This window comes from Rhinolophus ferrumequinum, chromosome 5, assembly GCF_004115265.2.
Source record: "Rhinolophus ferrumequinum isolate MPI-CBG mRhiFer1 chromosome 5, mRhiFer1_v1.p, whole genome shotgun sequence".
Lineage (NCBI taxonomy): Eukaryota > Metazoa > Chordata > Mammalia > Chiroptera > Rhinolophidae > Rhinolophus > Rhinolophus ferrumequinum.
The window spans coordinates 85,756,363-85,781,718 of NC_046288.1; the positions used below are offsets into that span (position 1 = coordinate 85,756,363).

A 25,356-nucleotide genomic window follows, 5' to 3' on the forward strand; every position below is an offset into this window, starting at 1 on the left:
CCACCAGCTAGAAGCAGGGTAATTTCTGGGGCTTCTCTCACCAGGGCTTTGGATCAGGCGGGCAGGAGTGAGCCCTGGCGTGGCCTGGGTGGCGGGGGTGAGGAGCAGAGCAACCACCTGGGGAGAAGTGGGGCAGGTCTGGTTTTGAGTGAAGGATGAACCGGGCTGTGAGTTGCTGTCAGATTGCAACTCCATGTGTTCCGTTGACCCGATGAAGTTCCCAAGTCCTCACAGCACCTTAGTGGCCCATCCAGGGTCCCACCTTCAGAAGTCCCAAGGGAGGAGCTGTAGGTGGAGCTGATTCTCAGGAAGTCGCTGGTGGAGACGTGGCTTTTGTAGTCCCCAGCAGGGGACTGAGAGGCCCAGAGGAGTTGGGTCACTCCCCCGTCCCCCAGTGTGAGCCCTGGAGCCTGGGAGGAGTGTTCCTGAGACGCTGGCCCGGTACCCTGTCGGCCGAGCTCAGATTAGAGAAGGCTGAGCATTTACAGGTTACAGCTCTCCATCCTCAGCACAGTCTCTGGTGGGAAACAGGCCTGGAGAAGAGAAGGGGTTTGCTCAAGGTCACTGGGGGAGTATGGCTGGGCCCGGGCCAGCGTCCAAAGCCTATGGGATTCACCTGGGCTCAAGGACTCTGCCACGGAAGCCCTGGACAGCCTTGGTGGCTGAATTGGGCCTCACTGAAGGGGCGGGTGGGGTTGGCGGTTTGGGGTGGGGAGGGCAGCGTGGTGGGGACAGATCGAGGCCATTCATCTCCTGCCAGGAGTGGAGCCAAAGAGCTGATGTTTGCCAGCGATCGATGGTGCTGGAGCTTGGGGCCCGGCAGTCCCCAGCCTGGTCCCGCACGCCCTCTAGGGCTTCCTGGGCTGTGTGTAACCACCGTCTCTCTCTGGTTGGGCAGCCGCTGCTGCATCATGCAGGGCGCTGGAAAATCAAGGGGTAGGGCCAGCGTCCCTGAGCCCAACCTGCCTCGTCTGTGTTGGAACCCACTTTCTACACTTCGCTGTGAGGCTCAGAGCTTAGGGGACAAGGGCCTGGCCCTTCGGTGGAGAACAGCCCCTAGGCCTCCTGCTCGCTCCATCCGGCCTGGGTACCTGGATGAGCCCGGCAGGCACGGGAGCCACTGGCCAGTCTAAACTTTCACTGGTTCCATCGAAAGACACAGCCCTTCTGTCCCAAACCGCCCGGCATTTGTAGCCACATAGACCCTTCCTCCCTGCAACAGGGCGCCAGGCTCAGGCCGAGTGGCTGTGTTCTCTGCTTCTCGGTGGAGCTTCTGGACTCGGCATCCACATGCTCCTCACCCTCTGTGGCCTCTGGTCCCAGTGCTACATGGCTGCCCTGGCTCAAGGGCCCCTGCACAGAGCTCTGGTGGGTGTGGACCGACCCCCGCTGAGGGCACCACACTGAGCTCAGTGGCACACTGCAGACACCACGTCACCTCGGGACTGTACCCGCATGAGCCCCAAACAGTCAAATAAAACGCTTCTGTCGTGGTGATGACTCTCTTTACCTGGGTTTTAATGATACCGTTGTTGACCCCTGTAAGCGGGGTGGGTGCTGCGTGAGGGCAGGATGCCCGGCTGCCGGCCTGGCGTGTGCACAGAAAGAGGCAGAGACAGGGTGGCAGCTATGGGCCGGGACCTGTGCTGACTGGGTGGTTGTGTCCTTTGGAGGGCTGGTGGTGACATGTCCGCTGACCCCATGGGGCCGTCACAAAAGTACCAGAAGCTCAGAGCAGGAGGGTTCCATGTGGAGCCTGAGCCAGGGATGGGAGGCCTAGAGAGGGCCCGGTGGGGAGGAGAGTGAGGGAGGAGAGATGGAAAGGAGGGTGGACACAGCCCTGGAGTGGCCAGGAGGGGCCTCCTTAGCATCTCGCTGACCAGGAGTGAAGGTCTTTGAAAGTAACTAGCAGCAAACTCGTTTTGTTGAAGCAGATCCTAAAAGTCCCTTCTAGACAAAGTCAAAATCTAGCTTCAGAGGCTGAGAAAAGCAGCAGCATGGAGCAGCACCCCACCCTCACCCCCAGGACAGGGGACTAGGTGACCTGAGCCCTGGAAGGGCTGAGGGGAGGCTGACGTGCCGAGGTGGTGGTTCCACCGCACCAATGGGGTGGGGAGCTGGATTGGCGGAGACCCCACAGGTCTTCTCAAGATGCTCACGCTGTCGTGCAGCGTCCCTGGGAGCCCAGAGGTGGAGGTCGCAGGGCCCAGAGGGGCGAGGACCGCCTGGATCAAGGCTGTCCCCGAGGGAGCTGGCCCCGCGGGAGCTTTCAGGGGCCTAGCCTGGCTGGGGCAGGGGATGATTCTGGGTCAGAGAGCTGGAGGGTAGGGGCAGACAGACAGACAGGCAACCTGGGGAAAACACCCATGGCACCTGCCGCTGGGCCATCTGGCTGAGAATGGCTAGAGGCTCCGCATGTGACCCCGTTGCTGCTCATCTCGACCCGCTCCGCTCCGGAGTGTTTGCTCCTATTCAAAGCCCGGATGGAGGTTTGCAAGGGGGCTCAATTCTGTCACAGAAGCAACCCTTTCAACCCCTGAATGACCTCTCTCCCCAGGCTGAAAAAGCACACACACTAAAGTGTCCCTTCCTGGTGCAGGGGCCCATCTTCACCCTGCAACACCCCAGCCTGGGGCTGATGGAGGCGGGGTGAGCACAGTGATCCACACCAACAAGCTGTCCTCGGGAGCCCATAGCTCGGGCCGGAGCCGGGACTGCGCCCACGGCCCGAGTCCCCCAGCTAACAGCAACTGCAGACGATCCAGGGGCTGCTGCTTGGATCATGCTTGGCTGGAGCCAGCGTTCTCCGCCTGATCTTGTAGGAAGCACCAGTGTTCGGTTTTGGCCAAAAGGAAAAACCCATATGGTTAGAGATGGCTCTCAACTCCAGTGCAGGACGGGCAGTGCACATGGGGGAGTGGGGCACACAGGCCCCTGTGCCAAAGGAGAGTGGCCAGCGGGCTCTGCCTTCACCTGCCTGTGACTTGATTTCCGTGGAGACCCCTGAGCTCCAGGATATGGGACACGCTCTGTGTCCCCTCTCCCGCCCCTTGCTTACTTCCTTTGTGGTCCTGCTGGGCTTGCCAGTGTGTGTGTGTGAGAGAGAGCACAGCACCCCCCAACCTCAGACTCCTGCCAGCTCTACCCATCTGCCCACCTGCCCCCAGCTTGGCCGGGGCTCTACCAGCCCGGGGTCAGCATTGGTAAGTGCTTTAGGAGGGAGAACCAGTGCCCACTCTGTGTCCTGCTACCAGTGGAGGGGCCCGGCACCAGTGATCACAAAGCAGGAGAAACCGTCCAGAAAACATCCCTTTTTATTCCATACGCAAATAAGTAGATTCATTTAAAAAAAAAAAAAAAGTCTTCGCCGCTGGTGGCTGCAGCCCAGGAGAGAAGCCCCAGTCTGGCCCTGCCTTTAGAATGGACAATCTGAGAAGCCATCTCCACAGGGGCTCTCTCCCCCGGTTCTCTCTCTGCCAGCCCATTGTCAAGGCCGTAAGGCTGATCACAGTCCTCGGGTGGCCTGCCGTCCTGGTCCCTTCGCGGTACCGGGAAGGGCGTTTGTGTTGGGGGATGGTCACCTCTCCCGCAGCACCTTGGAGCCTGTTTCTGGTTTCTCTTTTCTGTGGGCTGGCCGGGTGCTGGCTCCCTCCTGAGGGGGTGGCTAAATTCACTTCTAGGCTAAGGCCTGACCCCAGGGGCTCTGGGCTGCATGGCCACTGTCTCTCGGTGATACCCTCTTCCTGCGGGGGTCCAGCCTTGCAACTTTTTGGGGAGCTACCGTCAGTAGCGTCCCTGTTACATTTTGGGGGAGCTTGGGATAAAGCCTCCGCCGCCAGGGCCGCAGCTAGCAATCCCATGGAGCCAACCCTCCAGGATGGCCCCCTGCGCCCCGCACCACCCGCGCATCCACAGAGCTCCCTCGTGGCCACGGGAGTGGGCCCAACGGGTGGGGCTCACACCAGGCCGGGCATCTGCGCCCGCAGAAAGGGCACGGAGGCAGCCGCCGGGAAGGCGGCCAGCGGATAGGCGAGGGCCCCGGAGAAGCCGAGCAGCGGCGGGGGCGGCGCGGGCGCGTTGGGCGCCAGCGGGAAGGGCAGTGCGGCGGGGGGCGCGGCGGCCGCAGTTGGGGGGCTTTCGTGGTAGAGCACGGGCACGCGCACGAGGCGCTGCGCGCCCGGCGGGGACAGGCTAGCGGCTTCCAGCTCAGCCGCCAGCTGCCGCTTCCACTTGTTGCGGCGGTTCTGGAACCAGATCTTGACCTGCGTCTCGGTGAGCTGCAGGGAGGCGGCCAGGCCGGCGCGCTCGGCGCTGCTCAGGTAGCGCTTCAGGTCGAAAGTGGACTCGAGCTGGAAGACCTGGCTACGCGAAAAGACCGTGCGCGTCTTCTTCTTTCGACCGCCGCCAACGGCCACGCCGCCACGCGCCTCCCCTGCCGCTGCCCGGGCCTCCGCCAGCTCCGCCGCCTCCTCCGCGCCTGCAGCCGGACCCCGCGCCACCAGTTCCGCCGCCTCCCGCTGCACCGCTCCCGGCCCGGGGCCCCGCTGCCAGGCGCCCTCAGCGCGGCCCATCTCCTCGCCCGTCTCCGGTGAGTCCCGGTCGCTGGCTGCAGGAGAGAGAGGAGCACACGGTTGGTTCTGGGGGCCACTCCCCAGACCTAGTCACTGAAGCCAGCTGCTCCCACCACGCCATGAGATCACCCTCAGCCACAAGCAGGGAAATATCCCTGCCACAGGCCCCCGCATCCGGTACCACCGCAGTGGGCACATCTCGCGGGGACAGAGAAAGGCAGAGCCATAGGAGGTGGACCTTAAGACCTACCCTACACCACACCAACACTTCGTCCACACGTGCATACCAGAGACGAGAGAAAAGAGGACAGAAGAGAAACACAAATACAAACAGAAACACAAACAGAAGGCTGACTTCTGTAACCACAGCGTTGCATTAAAACACACAAACGGTCCGCAGACCATCTCACAGGAGGACAGATGTCCTTCAGAGAAATGTGCGCGCTAGAAAACAGCACAGAAACACCCCCTGCTCCCCAGCCCCAGACAGAGAAATAAAGACCTGCTGTGGCCCCTCCCCATGCACGCTCTGCAGCAGATGCCAAATTCCCGCGTGCACAGAAATATTTCTGCAGGAGGACAAACAAATGCAAACAATCTCCAAAAGAGAACTCCAGCGCCCAGGGGACACTGGGATGCCCACTCATCCCCCATTTCCTGACCCCCTAACCCAGATGCCCATGGAGATGTGCCCACGAAACCCACAACCACACTTGAAGGGCACACATACTGCTCGACAGAAACACTCAGCCATCCGCACCCCACCCAAACACATGAGGCCGTGTCCGGGTCCAGCCTGTGGGTTTGGGGAGGGGCACAGAAGGCCACAAGGGGCCCCTGACCTGGTGCTCCAAGTACTGAGCTCCACCTCACCTCCCAGAGGTGAGGAGATGCCCCAGGGCTAGCAAGAGATGGTGCCAACAAATGAAAGTCGGTCCAGGGCCCAGATTCCAGGCCTGACATGGAGAGGGCCTGGGCCTGAGTGCAGGGCTCACGACGCCACCTCAGGCTAGGCTGCCCGCCCCGCCTCAGCCTCCATGCAAAGGCCCACAGGCTGGAGGTTCAGCTGGAGGTTGGCCAGGCGGCCCTCAGACAGCTGCGGACTCCGGCAATGGTGTGCCCGCAGGGTGAGTGTGTGCCCCCCCACAAGGTGTGCAAACACTGCTGGCCTCTGTGTGTGGGGCTTGGGCTATCACCTGTCACCTATGGAGGTATGCAGATTTCCGTGTGCCCTTGCCCAACCCTGGTGGCTAAGTCCTCACTGTTCCCATAGAGGAGTCAGGTTCCAGGCTGGCATGCCTGCCACCAGATATAGGGAGCCTCTGCCTCCCCACAACACCCCACACCCCCAAACTCACAGAAGCCCATGAATTGCCACAAGGTGCCAAGCCAGCTCGCCAGCTCTGGGGCAAATGGGACCCTAACCCGCATTGCACGAAATAAGAAGGAGCTGCCTCTTCGGGACTGCCTGAGGGGCTGCCGGTGGGGGTGGCGGGGGCGGGAGAACACATTTCACCCTGAGAGAGCCTCTTCAGAAGTACCCCCAGAAGGGCCCTAAGTCTGACCACTTGATTTCAGGGGACTCACTGTGGCTTGCTCACATTTACAGGAGGAGGGGGCCGCCTTTCTGCGTGTAGGCTCTCAGACCCAGGTCCCTCTGCAAGGGGGTTATCCAAGAGGGGAGAGGGGTCTGCCACCTACTCCAGCACACATGAACACGCCACAGAGTTAAGAGCCCAAAGACTCCCCCGCTGGCCTCAGTGTGTGTGTGTGTGTGTGTGTGTGTGTGTGTGTGTGTTGGGGTGGGCTGGAAAAGCCTGGGGGCCAGGTTGGAATGGATTCCTGGTCTTCCTTCCAGGGCTCTCCTGGCAAAGGGCAGGTCCCCAAGGGAGGCAGTGACCCTGGGGAGAGGGAGCAGAACTCAGGGGTCCGGATGAGTGGGTTCTCAGGCTGAGAACCCCCACTCGCAGCCCCAAGCCCTCAGCGGGGAACAAAGGCAGGAAGGGGGAGGGGCAGAAAAGGAAGGGGGTGGGATTGGGGGCTTTGGAACAGGCTCCCCTCTTGCCTAGCAAACCACAGAGGTGGGGCCTGGGAGGACCAAGAGGGAGGCCCAGGCCCCTGCGCCGGCCTGGTGTGCAGCTCTAGAGACAGGACTTTGGGGCAGGGACACTGGAGGACTGCTTCACGCCCGTCCAGCCCCACACAACTCAACCACCTCTGCTCAACCACCTTATTTTTCCGTGTCTGACTCTACTTTGTCTTCCTCTCTTTTCCTCTCTTTATCTTTTCTTTCTCTCACTCGTGGGATGCTGTTTCTGCATCTCCCTCTCCCCATTTTCCTCTCCCAATGTCCCTCTCTTCCTGCATCCCTCCCTCTTCTCCCACCTTCTCGGCTTCCTGTCTTTCCCTGTCACATTTCGCATTCCCTGCTTTTCTCTTCAGCTGTCTGTTGTCCCCTCCCCAGGTCCCCCTCTCTGTGGGCTCTCCAGCCTCCCTAGAGCCTGGCGACGGGTGCAGTCCAGACCCTGTGAAACCTCCTCCCCGCGGGAGCTCCCTGTGCCAGAGAGTGGGCCTCCAAACTCGCCCAACTAAGGGCTTTGCGGGGCCCGACACGACCCAGACCCTGCTACACACCAGAGGAGGGTGGCCCAGAAAGGGCGCCGGTGAACACTAAGTCCTGGAGCAAATGCGCGGGGGAGAAAGCGGGGCCCCACCGTTTGGCCCACCCGGTCCCCGCGCCCTCACTCACTGTCGGGACTGAGGCCGCCTCCGTAGACGCCGTGTGCCGGCGGGTACCAGCGCGTCGCGCCGCCGCAGCCCAGAGCATAGGGCGGCCCGGGACCGGGGGGCGGCCGGGGACCGAGGCCCAGCGCGCCAGGCCCCAGCAGCGCCCGCGCGCGCGCCTCCCCGCCCGGCCCCGCGCCCGCGCGCAGCTGTCTCCGCCGCTGCAGCCGCCGCCGCCGCGTCTGCTCCGCGTCCTCATCCTCCGGGTCGTCGTCGTCCTCCTCCTCGTCCTCGCGGCCGCCGCCGCCCTGGGCCGCGCGCCCAGCGCCTTTGGCCTCGGCCGCCAACAGGTTCTCGATGAGAAAGGAGGAGGCGCGGGCCGGCGTGGCGCGCCCGGGCTCCGTCAGCTCGTCTGGCATCGCGGCTGCGGGCCCGTCGGGCTCTGCCGAGCTTCTCGGGGTCCCGGGCGCCCGGGGCGCGGCCGGTCCCGGTCCCCACTGGGGACAGTGGCGCGCTGCTCCCCGGGGCACGCGCGGGCCGACCCTGGGGCTGCTGCCTGCAGCGCTGGCGTCGAGCCCCGCGGGGCAGGCGGCGGCCTCCGCGCTGGGCTGGGCTGGGCCGGGAGCCGGTGCGCGCCGACAGCAGGCAGGGCAGCCGCCTCGCTAGCCTTTCGCGTCGCCGCTCTAGTCGCCGCCCGAGCCGGCCCCGCTGGGGGGCGGGGAGGGGAGAGGGAGGGGCCAGCAGGGGCGGGGCAGCGCGGGCCGGGGGGCGGCCCGCTCAGCTCTAGGACGCCGCGGCGGGACCAAGCGCGGCCACTGAAAAGAGACGCAGCCGGATCCCGGCGCGCAGGCGGTCGCGCGGCCGAGGGCGGGCGGCCCGGGACTCAGGCTGGGGGTTACGGCGCGTCGGGTCCCGCGTGATCCTTTTCCCCGGTGCGTGCCACCCGCGCTGGGGGGTGGGGGTGGGACCTCGGCCAGGCGACCGCCCATTGGCTACGAGGCCCCGATGAGAAACAGGCTGGCCAATCACTGTCGAGCAAGAGCCGTAATTACCTCGCGGCAGAGTGTTGGACCCAGCATAACTGTGTGTGTGTGTGTGTGTGTGTGTGTGTGTGCGCGCGCGCGCGCGTTATGTGCATGTATGCATGGATGTATGTGCGTGTATGTATATGCGTGTGTATGGGGGGGCGTGAGGACCCTGGGGCTTCCAAGAAACCGCAAGAAGCTGGACCGACCACAGTCATTTTTTTTTAAGACCCCCGAGTGTCCGGGCTGCACAATTGTGGCGTATTTTCATATTTACACTTAATGAAATATGTTAATGCCAAATGTAGTGCAATAGAACTCTAGTTCCCAGGCTCAGTCTCAGAGTGTAAGGAAATGCTGACACCCCCCCAGCCCCGTAGCCCCGCCTGATGTCACGCTGAGTGAGAGCGGGTCCCCAACGTCCCACTCCTCGCGAGGCCGGGGCATTAGAAGGGGGGCGGGAGCTTCCGACCTAGCCACTGCTTCCGACCTAGCACTCCGCGGAGGGCTGGAGGCAGGCCTGTTTCCTCTTTGAGCCTCGGTTTCTAAGACTCTAGAATCCTGGTGAGTTACCTCCCATTTCTGCAGCAGGGAGTGCGGTGACAAACATGTAACCGGCCCACGCTGTCACCCTCGGAGCTGTGGCCGCTCAGGAATAACCTTCTGACCCGCCTCGGCGGGAGCAGGTGACTGCCGAGTCACCGCATCGCAGCGCGGTGGCGCGGACCGAGCCGGCTTCACAGAACGCGGGTCATCTCTGGAAGACACATCCAGCCGCGCAGGACCAGCCAGGGGCCCCTGTCCAACAGAGGACCGCCCGCACTCCTCGAGGGCTGCTGCAGGCCCGGCTTCCAACTCGTTTTAACGTCTCAAACGACGACCGCGGAGGGCGCTTCAACCCCATGTTCCCTCAGAGGAAAACAGAAGCGAGGACAGACTACCCCAGGTGGTAAGTGGTTCTGGCAGGCCTGAATTCACACACTCTGGACCTGGGGCCTTCCCCGCACCGACGCCTGCAGTCGGATGGGAGCGGAGCAGCCGCCACTGAGGCCGTGCGGACCGAGGTTAGGCCAGGGAACTCTGCCCGCCTGCGGCCGCGGAGACAAACCGCTGCGCACCCTGGATGTGTGCCTGTGGAAGCCAGCCATCCCCGACGCCCTTCCCCTGAGGGCGCATTTCTTCCGGGGCTGCCAGGAAGGGCCTGTGGTGCCCAGTGAAGGCGACCGCGGGTGGGAGGGGGATTTTCTGCAGACCCTGGACCAGACGCTGGACCCGTCTCTTCTGGCCCTCACATCCTGCGCCAAGTGGGGCAAAGACGATTTGTGACAGCACTCACCCGATTGTTTAACTCCATCCTGGCGGCGGACACAGATATGCCCCCCCACCCCCCGCCCCATAGATGAGGACACCGAGCTGGCGGCTTAGGGAAAAGTTGGGTCTCCCCACCACTGCTCCCTGGGACACCCCAGCCAGAGGGGTCCCGCCAAGGAGAAAAATGACCTCCCCAGTCTATTTGTAAGGGAAGCGCTAGTTCCGAGCTCCTCACCGACTAATCCGGGGGATTCTGACAGATGGGGAAACTGACGCCAGAGAGGGACCCGGATAAAAGACACTGGCTGTGGGGAGGAGTGCCTTCCGGATAACAACCTACGCTAGGCTGCCCCGGGCTCTCCAGTAAGCGGCCCGTTCACCGTCTCTGGAACCGCAAGCCTGAGAGGTTGGGGCTGGCTGGCCCATTTCTCCCAGCACCTTCCGGATGGCGCTTCCTCAGAGGAAGTCCTGATTCTCTCTGCTCCCGGGCCGTGTTGCCCTGGGCGGGGCCTCAACCCCGATCTGCTTCCTCTCCTATAAACCGGGGTAGTAAGCGTCGTGTCTGTGTTGGGTTGTTGGGAGTGGAGGCTGGACACGGCCAGGCAGCGGCCCCAATCACTGGGAGCTCGCTGGTGTGTCCCTACTGCTGCTGGGGGGCCCGTGGGGGATGGGAAGATGGGAAGCGATGGGTCTAGGTGGACCTGAGCGGAGGTGAGTGGGCCTTCCTTTGCCGGCACCGGCCTTCTGGGGGTTGTGGAGGGCAGCGGGCAGCGGCTGGCGCGTGCCGCATTGGGTCCCCACACTGCTGGCCCTGGGACGCTCCCGACGACGGTGGCGCTCCGTGTGCGCAGAACCAGCAGACGCTCACCACTGCGGCGCGGGGTTGGTTAGGCAGGCGTGAATTAGCCTCACGATGCTGGCCCCGGCCTGGGCCTCCGCTCGGCGCTGGTCAGAGCGCGGCCCACGTCCAGGTAAGAGGAGAGGCCCAGTTCTGAGAAGAGATCGTGGCACTGGGCTCGCCGCCTCCGCGGCTTTGCACGTTCAGACGCGCGGACAGCTCCCAGTGGCAGCTGTTCTCAACCAAGATGGTCCCCCGGTAGGGACTCTCTCTCCAGGTTGACCCCAATCCTTGTTGCTTTGAGCGGGATTTCTGGCGTTCCCAGGGGCAGAGCCAAAGGCTTTCTGGTCACCCTTTGGGCACTGGGCAGATTCGGAGGCTGAAGGACCTCCCACCGACACCCCACCCCAAGAGCAAGAAGAGTGGAGCCATCAGTAGGGTCAGCAGGTTGTTACCATCTGTCCTCCATTTCTGTGCGGGCACTCCCGCAACCCCCAAGCCAGTCTTCATCCCTCCCTTCAGAAGGCAGAAATAGAAAGAAGAAGGAAAGTAGAGGAAGGAAAAGAAAGGAGGAACGACAGAAACAGCGAGGAATCCACACTATTTCCCCCCTCCTTCTTCCCTCCCTTACATCTCCTCCTTCCCTCCCTCCCTCCCTCCTTCCCTCCCCTCCATTTCCTCCTTCCCTTCCTTCCTTCCTCCTTTGCTTTCTGTCCATTCCTGTCCTTCCTCATCCTCCCTCCATCGCCATAGCTCCCTGCGCAGTGACCACCGTGGATCCCAGCCAAGGATCTTAAAGGACACCTGGTGCTCTCCTCATCTGGACAGTGAGCGGGGACTGTGCCTTGTCACCTGCGTCCCAAGGCCTGGCCCAGGGCTGGTAGCCGGAGATGCCCCATTCGCCGAGGGAGTCACTGGGGATGGTCCCAAGAGCCTCATAGGTCAAGAGCCAGCAAAATGCACCAGCCACCACCTGTTTTGTTTTGTTTCAATAAACTTTTTCTTCTGGAATAACTTCTACATTTAAGTTTCAATTTTATCTTATTTTTGCTTCCATCATCTCTCATCCCAATTCCACCTGTCCTTGCCTCATCCCAGGTACCTGCTCTTGTATTACTTTACAAAAGCAGTATTACATTGCACACCTTTTCTATCTCTCATTTTCACCTTATAGATTTGAGATCCCTGCTGACAAACGTAGCAGTGATTTTTTAACCACTGTGTATTAACCCAACAGTCACATTTGCCTTGTTCCAGTTCTTGTGGCCGCGTCACGTTTCCCCAAAACCTGGGGGCGTAAGACAACTATTTATTAGAATGCTTGGGCGGTGGTCTGTGTACTGGGGGCCGCAGCTAGTGCAGGGAAGGGGGAGAAGGGCAGGGGGAGGTGCAGTGGCTTATTTATCTGGGGCTGATGCTGGTATCAGCTGAGCGACCCCTACCTGAGGCCTCTCCTTGTGACCCAGCTTCCACACAACAGGGGTTCCCAGAGCAAGTGTGGAGGGGTGGGGGAGGGACAGGTAAAACCTGGCCTGGGAATCAGGGTAGCTCTTTGCTCTCTGCTTTGACTAGAGCAGTCACAGCTCTCATGGGGTTCAAGAGCAGGGGACTTGGACCCATCTCTCAGTAGGACAACTATCGGATTATAGGATGAGAAACCCATGTGGTCATTCGGGAAAAGGTTGACCCACCTCTTGGGGGACTTTTTGGTTGCCACCAACTCTCCCCTATTGCAAACAGTATTGGGATGAACGACCTGCTGTCTTTATGAGAGTTGTCTGAGGTTTGTGCCCCCAAAAGGGAACTCCTGGGGTGAAAGGTCCAGACAGACAGACTCAGCATCACCCAGCATTTCAGGAAGACTCTCCAGCATGACTGTATCTGTTTCCATTTCCTCACATCTTTACCAGAACTTGGTTTTATGTGACTTTCTCCTGTGTGACACTGAAGTGTGTGAGGGGAAATCAGGTTTTAGGTCACGATTCTCTGGTTGCTAATAGCAGCTAATTAGTTTGCACAGCAATGGGGAGCCACTGAAGGTTGTTGAACTGGGGAAGTGACAGGATCAAAGCTGGGCCTGGGAGGAGTGACCTGAAAGTGACTGCAGGGGCAGAGGGGACTGAGATGAGGAAGTGCCAAGGAGGGTCTTGCGTGGTGGGTGGTAAGCAGTGAAGCCCATGAGGTCAGTGGCCATGCAAAGGGGCCATTAGGTGGTGCCCAGGCGTGGGGGGCAGGAGAGTGGAGGGAGGGACACTGCAGGTACCCCTCAGCTGCAGCCCCAGGCACTGCCATCTTTTCTTCTCTTGCAGCCCCTCCTGGCTCAGTCCTGGTGGTGCAGGGAGCAGGGGGAGGGCCCTAGTCCACCCCTACTGGCTTCTCAAATGGTCTGCTCCCCACCTCGCAGCCAGCAGGAAGCATCCCTGCAGCTGTCCAGATGTGCAGTCAGGCACCAGGCTTCAGGTCAGCTCAGCTGCTGAGTCCACTGTGGTCACGAGCAAGTCACTGCCCTCTAGGGACCTCAGTGTCCTCAGCTGTAAACCGGGAATAACAATACCGTCCAGAGCCCAGGCTGGAGCAGGGTGGAGGGGAGACACCGGTGTAGGCGAGTCTCTGGCATATAGGAAAAATGTTTGCTTTGAAAAAGACCAAGTGTTTGAAGATTATTTGGACCGCCTTTTGAGGGTCTGGCCTCTTCCTTCCTTCTGAAAGTCTTCCTTTAAACGCTGGAAAGAGGAGGGTCATATTCATAACGTGTTAAGTGGATGCTTCCCAGAGTTCCCCTCCCTCCTTGGGAGTAAGGAGGAGTAGGGAGGAGGAGGAAGGAGAGGGGGACCTGGGAGGAGGAGGAGGCAAAGGGGGAGGAGACAGGGGAGAGGGGCGGAGGAGCAGGAGGAGCTCAGCCTCCGCATTCCTGGCGTGCAGGGGCGAGGGGGAGGGGCAGAGGCGGCCCTGGGTCCCGCGGTTCTGCCCCAGGGGTTCTCCCGCCTGGATGCAGGCAGCATGTGCTCCCCAGCCCGGCTCCTGCAGCACGGGTGACTCCTCCCAGGCAGTGCCACTGGCCAGCCAACAAGCCCCCTCCCGATTGGGAGCACCCCCCCTCCCCCAAGGGTCCCAGCCCTTCCCACTGACTGCTCAGAGCTGGGAAGAGGGCTGGGGCACAGAAGGAGCCATGCCAATGCCTGTCCCCTCAGTGGGGACAGCAGCCCTGACAAAACCACCCCCCTCAGCAGGATGCTGTGCCAAGCAGGCTGCTCCAACCTCAGGACCTTTGAAGGGGAATCTGTCCCGGGCCAGATCTGGTCTCTGGACCCATGCTCACCCCTACCCAGGGCTTGGTGGCTGTGTGCGTCTTGTCTCACCCCCAGCCCTGTCCCAGGAGGCGCTCAGCAAACCTGGGACCCTGCTAAGGGCTCTCACGTGTGAAGGGACCTTTCCCTTCTCTGCAGGTAGATTTCCCCCTCAACATATTCTGAGGAAAACTTTCAAACACACACACAAATGCAAAGACTTGGCCAGAGAGCACGCACAGTCCCAGCACCCAGATTCCTCCATCAGTGCTTTTCTGGCTTCATCACTTGTGCCCTCTATCTACCCTGGGTCCACCCCCACCCCCATCAATGCCTTTCACAGTAATGTGTGAATTTCAGTCCCAGCTCGCCATGGACCAGCAGTGAGACTCACTTCTCTTCGTCCTCTGGAAACAGGCCCCTGAGCTGCTGGCTGTGCTGGGGAGACAACGTATGTGAAACTCATGCTCTGGAGACTTCTGCCCCAGGGAACTGCTCCTCCGTGATGATTTTGAAAAGTGTGATGATAAAGTCACACATGTGACTTCCTGTGTGCATTGCCTCCGCATTCAGCTGTTTTCCTGTCTCTGTAAAATTTTGGGAAGCTGTGGTCACTGAGTCAGGGGGCTGGGTGTCTGGTTCTAATAGGAAGAGTGCCCCAAGGTGGGCGCAGGTTTTGGTTTCCACGATGGAGCCCAGATTTGTGGTGCGAGTGATCCAAACCACGGGGGACCGTCAGACAGCTCAGACTGCCTGTGACCTTGATTGGAAGTGACTGGGGTTGGAGAAATGAGGCTGGAACAAAGGGCTGGGGCAGGGAACGGTGCAGGGAACCCCTTCCCAGGAGCCAGCGGGAACCCTGCCAGTCTGGCTCGGCTCACCCCTTTCGGTCCCGACATGGATGCCTGTGGCCTAGCAGGGCGTATTTGTGCCCCCCCCCCACTGTGTCCGCAGGAATGTTTGCCACGTGAATGTCTGGTTACTGGAGGAGAGGCTGGCTCAGTTATTCCTTCCACCTTCTGAGGGCAGCGCCCTTGTGGGGCCTGCGCAAGCCCCACCCCACCCTGCACCCCCTCAGAAGTAGCTGGGTCGGAGTCCCCCACGTTTAGCAAGTACCAACTCAGGCCCCGCCACAGGCCCGCCCTGCCTGGGGCTTTACACGCCCGGCTCATCAGTGCCCCCAAACCCTGCAAGGACTTCAGGGGAATGGGGACGCCCGAGGTTATTCAGCAGGACTTGTGACTGCAAAACACTGAAAACCCCGCGTGCAAATCAGCAGGGAGCGGGTGTGTCAACAGTGACCCATCTTCACACTGCCACCTATGCAGCTGGGGACAGAATGGGGTGCCCTGAATGTGAGACCCCTCAAGGATTGATGGAGGGGAGCAAGTGACTTTCCAGGATGTGTACAAAGTGTGTGTGAAGGAGAGGGCGAGTACAAAGAGGTACGTCACGCAGCACTGGACGTAGACACATTTGTGTGGAGTTGTTTGTGTATACATGGGTGATGGGCTGAAGTGTAAGCCCCCGACCCTCAGGATGTAACTTGATTTGGAAATCAGGTCTTTGCAGGTGTAGTGAGATAAGATGAGGCCAGCCTGGAAGTCAGGTGACCCCAATCCAATATGACTTGTGTTCTTATAAAAAGAAGCCCCCAGAAGAGACAGGTGCATGGGAGGCCGTGGAGGAGAGGGGGTTGCAGAGGAGCTGCATCGTGACCCCACAAGACTGCAGCACCCACCAGGCACGAGAGCCTGGAACACGTCCTCCCCGACGCCCCAGCGGAGTGCGGCCCTGCCGACACCTTGACCTTGGATGTCTGGCCTCCAGACTGTGAGACATCACTTTCTGCTGTTCTAAGCGCCCAGAGTGGGGTCCTTTGTTCCAGAAGCCCCTGGACACAGCACAGAGCACGGCTCCCTTGTCCGGGGGAAGGCAGGATGGGAGGGGGCGGGTGAGATCACCCACCCCAGAAGAACTGGGCCCTGGAGGCCATGGTGGGACTAGACTGCTCACAGCTTTGCACAGGTTGCGTTTCATACCGTGTGCAAGCATTACTGAATTTTAAAAATTAAATGGAAAAAGTTAAAAAGTCCCCAAAGCGATGCCCTGGGAGAGAGGAATCATTCAAGGCGGTTGCAGAGAAGCCGATAGACTCTGGGGGACACTGAAGCCACCGGGCTGGGGAATGAATGCAGAGGGTATGGGGGAGAGGTTCAGAGAGCCCGGGTGGACAGGTGAGTGACGGTGGGGACAGCAGGGATGGAGGGGCTAGAAGGGTCACGAGCCACCAAGGAGGTAAAGCCTGCCACTGACTGACAGACTGACTGACTGAAGTGTGGACTGAGGGGGAGTCCACGGGGGTGGTCCCCCAAGGCCAGCTTTAGGTCCTGGAGGTGACAGGGAAAGCTGGGCTGTGCAGTCAGGCCCACGGGCGGCCACGGGACCACGCGGAGCCCGCACTTCCTCATAGGATAGAGGAATAAAAAGCGCCCCGGTAGCACACAGTTCACAGGTCACAATGAGGACAGTGTCACCGAGGGCACCCCAGCCCAGGTGAGCGGCCTGCCAGCTCCACTGGCCCTTCAGGTCTCTGCCTTCACCCCGGCCTCTTATTCCACGACGGAAGTGCTTTCTATGTTGTGTAAATAAGACATGCTCAACACAAAGAATTTGAAAATACAAATTGAAAAACAAAAAGAATTTGATGATATAAAGACGCAAATACAGGCCTCTGGAAACCCACCTCCCTGAGACTTCACCACCATCATTCTGGGACCGTCCCTCCCCACCTCCCAGAAGCACAGGCTCAAGCTCGCGCACACCCCCCCCCACACTATTACGCACACACTCCCATGCCCCACACCCTCCCACAATCACACACCCATCCACACCTACACCCAGACATCCCCACGGGCATATGATGCTCCCCCAAATGTCCCTCACACACACCCACACCCCCTCACCGCACACCCCACATATATACGAAGTCCTGACAATTAATTTTATGAAGTCATTCTAGAAAAGGCGCTGCATCCCTCATTGCTGAATATCACTACAGTCACCTTCGAAGGACTCCCCTTGGGAAGCTGTGCACTGACACCAGCGCCTAGTCCACCCTTCAGAGCAATGTTGGAACTCTTTTTCTGCAATGGCCATCAGAGCTGTCGTCGTGTTACCCTTGATGTCCTGAATGTCACCAAAATGTCTTCCTTTCAATATTTCCTTTATCTTCCGTAAAGAAAGAAGTCACTGGGGGCCAGGTCAGGTGAGTAGGGAGGATTTTCCAATACAGTGATTTGTTTCCTGGCTAAAAACTCCCTCACAGACAGTGCCGTGTGAGCTGGTGCATTGTCGTGATGCGAGAGCCATGAATTGTTGGCGAAATGTTCAGGTCATCTAACTTTTTCACGCAGCCTTTTCAGCATTTCCAAATAGTCAACTTGGTTAACTGTTTGTCCAGTTGGTACAAATTCATAATGAATAATCCCTCTGATAACAAAAAGGTTACCAACATCGTCACAACAAGTTCGCGAACTTAATTGTCAGACCTCGTATGCACATACGTAATCACACACCATGCCCCCCAGCCTCGTGTCCTCCCCACACACAGATGGACTCCCTGTACGTCCCCCTTGCACAATTTCATACCCGTGGGATCATATGGACTCTTGCCACAGACCCCCCTCGGTATCTACCCATTTCCATCTTACCCCCTGAAAAAGCCATGTTGTCAACCTAATGTGTGTCTTTGTCTATGTCCCGACACACTCGCTGAATCTCATACAAACCTATATAAACAGCGTCCAGTGACCAGGAGAGTGGGAGTCATTGTTTCAGGCAAACACCGGCACATGACATCGTACTTCTGCCTCTTTCTTTCTCACCCAGCATGGACCGTGGGGACCCCTGGTCTCGCGTTTCCTGGCTGTGTGCAGTTTCACGGGGATGCATGACCCATTTCCACCATCTCCCTTCAATGATTTCAACTTGCTCTCCAGTTTCTGATTGCTGCGATTAACACTGTGTTTGTGTCCACTTGCAAGGAAAGGTGTAATTATCTCCTTAGAGGAGCTGGTTCTTGTGTTTCTGTGGGAGAGATTTCTGGAGTGTGACTGAGGGACCTGTAGCGTCTGAGTGTGTGTGCGTGTAAATGCACGTGTGCGTCTGTGTGACTGACACAGAGTGGCTTCGCACGTGCACCACGTCATTTATGTGGGGTCCTTTCCTCGCTGCCAGTAGGTAGCATAGCTCCTTTTACTTTTTCTTTTTCCCTTTTTGCCAGACTAGTGGGTGTGAAGTGGGGTTTACTCTAAGTCAAGGGTTGCTGGTGAGGGTGCAATGAGCATTCCCTTGGCACCGGGCCTTCAGGTGCCCTGCCCCTGCCCCACTGTGGATGGATGGGTGCTTTAGGCTTGGGGTGGGAGCACTGTGTCTGGAGTCTAGTGGAGCGTACCCTGCCAACATTCATGCCTGCTCCCTCTCCCTCCTCCACGTGCACCCCTGACCCACACTCAAATCTCAGTCAGTGAGCCTGTCATCAGCTCAAGGACCAGGAAGGCATCTGCACCCCTCCCACCTCAGGCCAGGGCTCAGCACAGAGTGGCGAGAAGCAACACCCTGGTGGGCCGATGGCTTGTGGAAACCTTGACCTCCTCACCCTTGGAGCTGGTCGTCCCAAACCAGTGAGGCTTTCACCGGGTCCCGGAGAGGATGAAATGTCTGCCCAGCGGAGGGGGACTTGAAAGCACCCATGGTCACCCACCTATCACCATGTGCACAGGAACCTTGGCTCCTGCAGAGCTGCTGGGCGTGCTGTGGTGGCTTGGCCCGGGAAGACCCTCTGAATCGAGGCGCTGTCCCACTGTGCCCTTCTTGCCCTCAGGACGGTCAGCCTGGTTCCAGCCTGATGTGTGGGCACCAGCCTGGAGTTTGCACCCCCTCGCACGGAGGAGGCTTTCATAAACAATGGCTCAAACAAGCTGGCCTCTCCACCTGGGGTCTCTAAGCAGGTCTGCAGCAGTCCAGGCTTCCCTCTGACAGAGCCTTGGGAGGAGACGTTCGGTGGAGTTCTGAGCTCAGCTACACGCCAAGGGATACACCCCCTTCCTTTGATGAGATCCCCCCATCTTCAGTCCATCACTGAAGTCACAATATGAGAGGATGGCTAGATTTCTCATGCAAGATCCAGTTGCCCCATAGCCGGGCGGGAGCCCTGTGGAGGTATCTGGGCTGAGGGTGATCACATCCCTCAGGTCTTGGCTTCCTCTACCCACTTCTCCCCATACCCTCTCCTTGAGGCGAGCCCACATGGGGCTGGCTAGAGCCTCCCTGGGGACAGTTGTGTGCACTGGCTGGGGGCAGGCAGGGAGGGAAACCCCTTAGTGGGGGAGGCAGCCAGATCCCTGAACTCCCAGGCCCATCAAATGTGATACACTTGTCACCTGACTCCACACAATACCTCAACGTGCCATTGAAGAGGGTCAAGGGATGGCAATTTTTCTGGCCATTCCATGCTTGAGAAGGGGTGGGTAGGTGGGTGAGTGGCCGTCTCACTGCCAGATTCCAGTCCTGCTTGGACCCTGCAGTTAGAGGCCTCTGTCCACATATGTCCATCCCCTTTACATGGACATCAAGCCCAGAACCCCGCACCCCACAATGCTGCCCTCCGCACCTGTGTCCCTTGGTGGACCCTGGTAAGGGAGTGGGTCCTGCATGGTGGCCAGGCTGCTAACTTCATTCGGCCCCTCGTGGCCCATGTGGGCCACTGTGCTTATAATTCTTAGCAACTGGTAAAGTTTCTTTTTGCACTCACTCTTTTGGGGGTGCCTATTCTGAGCACCCCAAAAGGAACACTTTGGCTGGGGTCACAGGGTAGTGGCCAGGACTGGCTTCCTGTGCTGTAATGATATTGGAAACAGTTTGCAAGGTGGGGTCTGGTTATCAGTCCTCAGTGCCCCGAGTGGATTCAGTGCAGAGACAGCGCGATTCAGTTATCAGCTTGAAAATAACTCTTGAGTAAATCTGTCCAAAAACAGTTGGTCTCCAAGTCACCCTAAGTTACATTTTTGGGACCAGGGGATGTTCTAAAACAGAACAGCTTCTTGGATCTGAATCCATCAATAAGCCCGATTTTTCTGGAACTCTTCTTTAGATGAGAGCACAGTGACTGGATTGTATTCATCCAAAGCTAATTTATTCGAAAGGCTTACAAAAGCAAAGAAGTGCGGGCCCTGGATGACCGTCCTGTCTCGTCATCGCCACCATGAGGACACTTCTGGAACTGACTTGAAGTAACAACGCTCTTTTGGGGCAGAGACGTGAAAATATGCATTATACCCGCTGCAGCTCCCTGGCGTCCTCACACCCCACACTATTTCTGTGACAAACATGGTGTCTTAACATAAAGGCTCTGGTGTGGTTTGGGGCCCGCCATGGGACGGAACCGGACTGAAGGTTTAAACATGCCTCTTCCTCATGCCCCCAAATGCTTTCTAGACTGTCTCCAGGAGAATTCTACATTCACGGCCGTCCCCTGATCCCCAACACCCCGGAACATGGGACCTGAGCCAGACAGCGATGACACAGGCCGACCTATGAGCTCGGACTTTGGGGAGCTGAGTGGAAAGCACTTCATTTATTCACTCATTTGTTCAGCGACTAGTGATGAGGCAGTGGAGCAGGGAGGCCCTGTTCTGAACACTGGAGACCCCAGCCAGACCCCGCCCTTGTCCACATGGGCAGACAGGAGGGACAGTCGTCCACCTTTCACAGTCTAACTACAGCAGAATGAAGTCTCTGATGAAGCACCTGTGGGGTGGGGGAGGGACCTGAGCCCCTTTGTCTCCTCCTGGCCCATGCAGTCCTGCATGGTGGGGGAGGCGGAGGGATCTGAGCCCCGAGGGGCTAAAGCGGCCTTTATAACCCAGCGTGGAAGGTATTATTGCCACGTGCCCCAGAGCCCAGGTGAGGCCAGGCTTCACTTCTGTTTCTCAGCCTGTAATTAGCGCAGAACACCAGCAGGGGGCAGTGCCCAGCTTGGCCCTCTCACAGGGATATCTGCGTGGACATCAGCTCACTTCCCGTTCTCTCACTCCCTCCCCAATGCCCTCATGCGTCTGAGGATAAAGCCGTCCCCAGCATTCAGGGTCTATAGGTAGAAAGATGGAGACAGGTACCGAGCTAGGCACAGACAGGATACTCTTCCTCTTAAAACTAGAAACAAAGGCAGACGTTAAAGAGCTAAATTGTTTTCCCACCAGGGCCTAACTAGCCGGGAGTCCTCTGCTGGGCTCCTGGAACACCACTTTCCTGAACCCCACTCTTTCCCTTTCACATGTAAGGGGACCATTGTTAAATGAACTGGCAGTTGAGAATCAGCAAATGTTGGAGGTGTAGGGGTCCCTGAGAGATTTCAGCCCAATTCAGTCCCTGTACAGCAGGGAAAACTGGGCTCAGGGAGAGGCAGGTGACCTGCCAGCACGTGGAGGGCTGACTCCCGAGGACTCACTCACTCCCCAGTGGACACCTGTGGGTCCACACCCGGAAGCTGATGCTCGACTGGACTCTACATGAAAGTGTAAATCTCAGACAGGAAAAGTGACAGGTCCCAGCCTCCCCTGCGCTCCCCTGGTCTCCCTAAGAGTGGGATGGGGCCTCTGCCTGGGGGAGGAGCTCCCTCAGGGACATCAGGAGGGACAGACCTGATGTCTTCTCCATTTAGTGCCCCAGGACGACGCATGAGACGTGTGCCTGTTGCCTGAGTTACACCTCGCACAGCCTCACAGGCCAACGACCCAGGGGCTCTGACAGCAACTCCAGCCCCCGCCTCTGTCCCTGCTGCACATGGGGTCTGTCCTTGGTAGGAGATGCGGATGCCATAAGCTACAAACCACTCTCCGCTCCGTCCCGCGGCTGCATGCCAGTCTCTGGCCTCAGGTACCCAGGTGGGCAAACTCCATGCCTCTTTAAAGCCTCAGTTTTCTCAGTGGAAAATGGGCACGGTAACAGGACAACCTAGCCAGGCTGTTATGAGAGTAACAGCACGGGGCAGGAGGGGACTTACACCCCCATGGGTCTCCCCGGATGGTCCTGGGCACCCCCGCCCCACGGCCTCGCACCTCTGCTCCCTGCAACATACTGGGGACCCCAGGAAGCAGCATTGTCCAGATTGAGACGCATTTGATTCGTGTAGCTGAAATGATTCCCACTGAGAACAGGCCCCCTTTTCCCTAATCCCAAAGGAGGAGAGAGCAACAGAAACCTGGGGCCATCAGGCCCGCCCGGTGGAAGCCTCCTTGTGGAGCAGTGCCTGGAAGTGGGCATGGGTTCCCTGCCCCACCGTCCCCAGACTCCTTCCTGTGCCTTCTCCTGGCCAGGCTGATGCAAAATGACCCAAGCCGAAACGAGCTCTGCAGAAACAGGCGGGGAGCGCGCAGGATCTGAGTGAGGGTTGGGGCAGTCGACTCCCGTTGACCCAGGGCCTCCTGACCTCGGTCTGAATTCCAGGCACTGCTACTCCCATCGCACCACGGAGAAACCCGAGCCCAGAGAGGAGCGGATCACCCCACAGAGGAGGGTCAACCTCACAGCACAAACCTGCCGTGAGGAGGGACCCGCGGGTACCTGAGGGCGCCAGCAGAGTGTACGGGGCCATTCCCCATGGAGTTGCCTTCAGCACCTCAGGGAGATCTCTACTGAGCAGGATAAACACGTGGAGAAAGGGGGAATAAACCAGACTCCAGCCCAGCAGCGGTACCCTGAGGCCCCTCCAGCAACGTCACCCACTTCCTCGCCCCGTTCTTGCCGGGGCCATGCTGGGTCGCATCTTGCAGAACAGCTGCATTTAGTTAGTTCCTAGGAACTCTCCTGCACCTTGTCTTTGAGGAGTCCCATTCACTACATGCTATTCTGAGCCCTAAGGCATAAAGCTGGTGCAGAAAGCGGGTTGGAGGTGCTATTCCTGTCCCCACTTTATAGGGGAGATGGTCCAGGTGAGGGACTCACAAGAGGTCCAGACAGGGCGGGGAGCCCAGAGGCGGGAAGGTTATCTGGACTCCAGGCACTTACGCCGTCTTAATTTAACCAGGTAGCCGGCTCAGCCCACACTCTGCACGGCCAGTTCTGCACTACAGGCGCACATCCACCGGAGCCAATCCCGGCTGGCGCTGCCCCAGCCCCAGCCCTGCCCCGCCCAGCCTCCACCAGGGCTGGAGGGGGCGCGTCTGGTCTTCTGCAGCCAGCCCTAGCGCCCTCCCCCTGGGGTTGTGCCTGCGGCTGTGCCCAGAGGCAGAGGTCTGCTTTGGATCCTCACACCTCTCCTCCCTTTCCCTAGTCACCTGCCTGGCAGCGCCAGGGCCTCACGAGCAGTCTCAAGCTTGCTCTGCCTCAAACGTGATGGATCTTGGGGCAAATCCTGTCCCTGGGTTCAGTTTTCCCAATGTCAAGCTGACTCTTGGATTGGTAGGCATGTCCCAAATGCGCAGCCCGAGGTCATCCCGCCAACACAGCTGACCGAAACAGGCTCCCCGCAGCACTGCCCCCATTCACAGGACAGGGAGGCTCACGGTGCCCAGTTGTCCTCCGTACACACAGTGGCCTCTCACTGACCCCCCCCCCCGCCCGGGTGCCACAGGCCTGGGATTTCCTCCTGCGCCCCAGGTCCCACGGAGGGGCACAAGACCCACACGTCCTCCAGAATTGCCCACCTCTGCTCTCCACCTGTCCTGACTACAGCGTCTGCACATTTTAAGCAGGACAAACTCCTCCCTCAAGGTTGTCTTTGTGTGTGTGTGTGTGTGGTTTCCTTTGGCTTTGGTTTGATCTCTCCAGGGAAAGACAACTATGGTCGTGCCCCGGCTCGCGAAACTGTGGGCCATGGGGACAGCAGGCTACTTGGGACTGCCAGGCCAAAGAACTGTCCCCAACCGCGTAGGTCCTTGGCTCCAGGACCTGCCTCCTTCCGTTCTTCCAGAAGAGCGCGATAGCGAGGGGCGTTTCTGAGGACACAGCCCATTCTGAGCCTGCCCAGCAGAGCAGGGATTAGGGTCCATCCCCCCCACCCCATGCGGCTGGTGCGGGAGCGGGGTGAGCATCAGACTTTACAAAGAAACCACACTGGGAAGCCGCATCCGGGGCCCTGTCGAGCTCTCCCAGCTGGTTCTGAGGATTCCCTGCTGCCCCTTTCCGGCCGCCCTAGGCCACCCATGCTTCTCTGCAGCCCGCCCGCAGCTGCAGGTGGGGGCAGCTGGTCTCCAGGTCCCTGCAGACCCCAGGGCCCCGCCTCCCCCGCAAACCCTGGAGGACCCAGTGCCCCCAGTGACCGCACCCGCTGCCCAAGCCTTGGCCTCCAGCCCAGCCCCAGCGGTCTGGACACCGGTCTATGCGGACCTTCCAGAGCAAGAATCGGTCCTTTCCTCTCCGAAGAATGAGGGGCCTGTTCCCTTGCGTCTTGGACCTTACGGGCATGCGTGGCTGGGCTGATGGCGAAACGTCGGGCATTAGCGTTCTCGCCCCGGTCCCTACGACCCCGCCCCCCAGGGGCCTCCCCTGAGAGCCACGTGGGGTTTCCATCTCCGGGCGGAAACCGTTTTAGCGGAGGCGAGGGATGGCCCTGCTGCGAGGACTGCAAGGCTGCAAGTGCAGGCGGGGCTCCCACCTAGTTTCCGGGTGGACCTCAGGTGGTAACGCCGTCTTTAAGTGGGACCAGGGCGCATGCAATCTCCGGCGACCACAGCGGAGCTCCGGCGGAACAGAGCGGCCTGAAGCCCCTGCCGTGGGGAAGCCTGGGTCCCCAGGAGCCCCGTCCCGGCCGAGCGTCTGTGCCACCAAGGGGTTGTGACTCTGCTGAGGCCGGCGCTGCTCCTCAACCAACGAGCTGCCAGCTGGCAGTGGCGGCGCTGTCCCTGAAGTGGGCCAAGGTGTTTCCCAGCAGGAACCAAGTCCAACCTTAGTCTAGTCCCCCCATGCCCGCTTTTGCCCTTGAGTATAGGCTGTTAATTCAGCGCTCAGGGGCGCCTGCTCTCGCCGCGGTTTTCAAATCCCGCCAACGAGGCCCCGGTCTCCCTCCGCAGCGGCGCCTGCACTGGGGGCCTGGGAGCTCCTTGAGACCCACTCGCCACGGGACTTTCGTCCCCTGCTGTCCCCCCACACTGGCCCCAGTGCCCCGTCTTACCCGGACCAGCCCTGGTCCTGACTCCTGCTGCTCCGCACGCCCGACTGCGCTCCTCAGCCCGGGCCCGCGGGACTGGTGGCCCCCGGGCTCCCGGCAGCACTTCTGTTCCCGGCGGTTATCTTTCTTCCGCCCCCCACCCTCGCCCCCGCAGACGCCCCCGCGGGACTGCAGCCCTCGCCCCGGAAGGCAGGGAGCGTTGGGTCTCCACCCCCACCCTCCCTGCGCAGCTCCCCACCCCACACACTGCGCCTTGGCTGGTTAACCTTCCCACCCAGCCCGGACCCCGCCACCCGCCAAATGCAGCCACGCGGGTCAGCGCGGGCGGTGGGGCATGGCGGCTGTGCGTGACAGTCTTAGAAAAGACTCTGTCCACTCTGCCCTTTGCCGAGGCGCAGCGACAGAGCTGAGGCACCGTTGCACCCCAAGC

At 59.8% G+C, this 25,356-nt stretch overlaps 1 protein-coding gene across 1 annotated transcript; it reads right to left on the minus strand.

Annotated features, from left to right (window-relative positions):
* Positions 1-3,345: 3,345 nt before the first annotated feature.
* HMX1 (H6 family homeobox 1) lies at positions 3,346-7,774 on the minus strand. Its single transcript, XM_033106484.1, has 2 exons — positions 7,321-7,774; positions 3,346-4,606 (listed from the first exon to the last, which is right to left on the minus strand). The coding sequence occupies exons 1-2, from the start codon at positions 7,712-7,714 to the stop codon at positions 3,957-3,959; spliced, it is 1,044 nt and encodes a 347-aa protein (XP_032962375.1). The 5' UTR covers positions 7,715-7,774; the 3' UTR covers positions 3,346-3,956.
* Positions 7,775-25,356: the final 17,582 nt, after the last annotated feature.

What these genes read in the sequence shown, in the direction of transcription:
- HMX1 (XM_033106484.1), bottom strand. Translation starts at nt 7,714, where the DNA reads ATGCCAGACGAGCTGACGGAGCCCGGGCGCGCCACGCCGGCCCGCGCC. An exon ending in AGGCGGCCTCAGTCCCGACA is followed by an intron (nt 4,607 to 7,320) that starts GTGAGTGAGGGC and finishes TCTCTCCTGCAG; the next exon opens with CCAGCGACCGGGACTCACCG.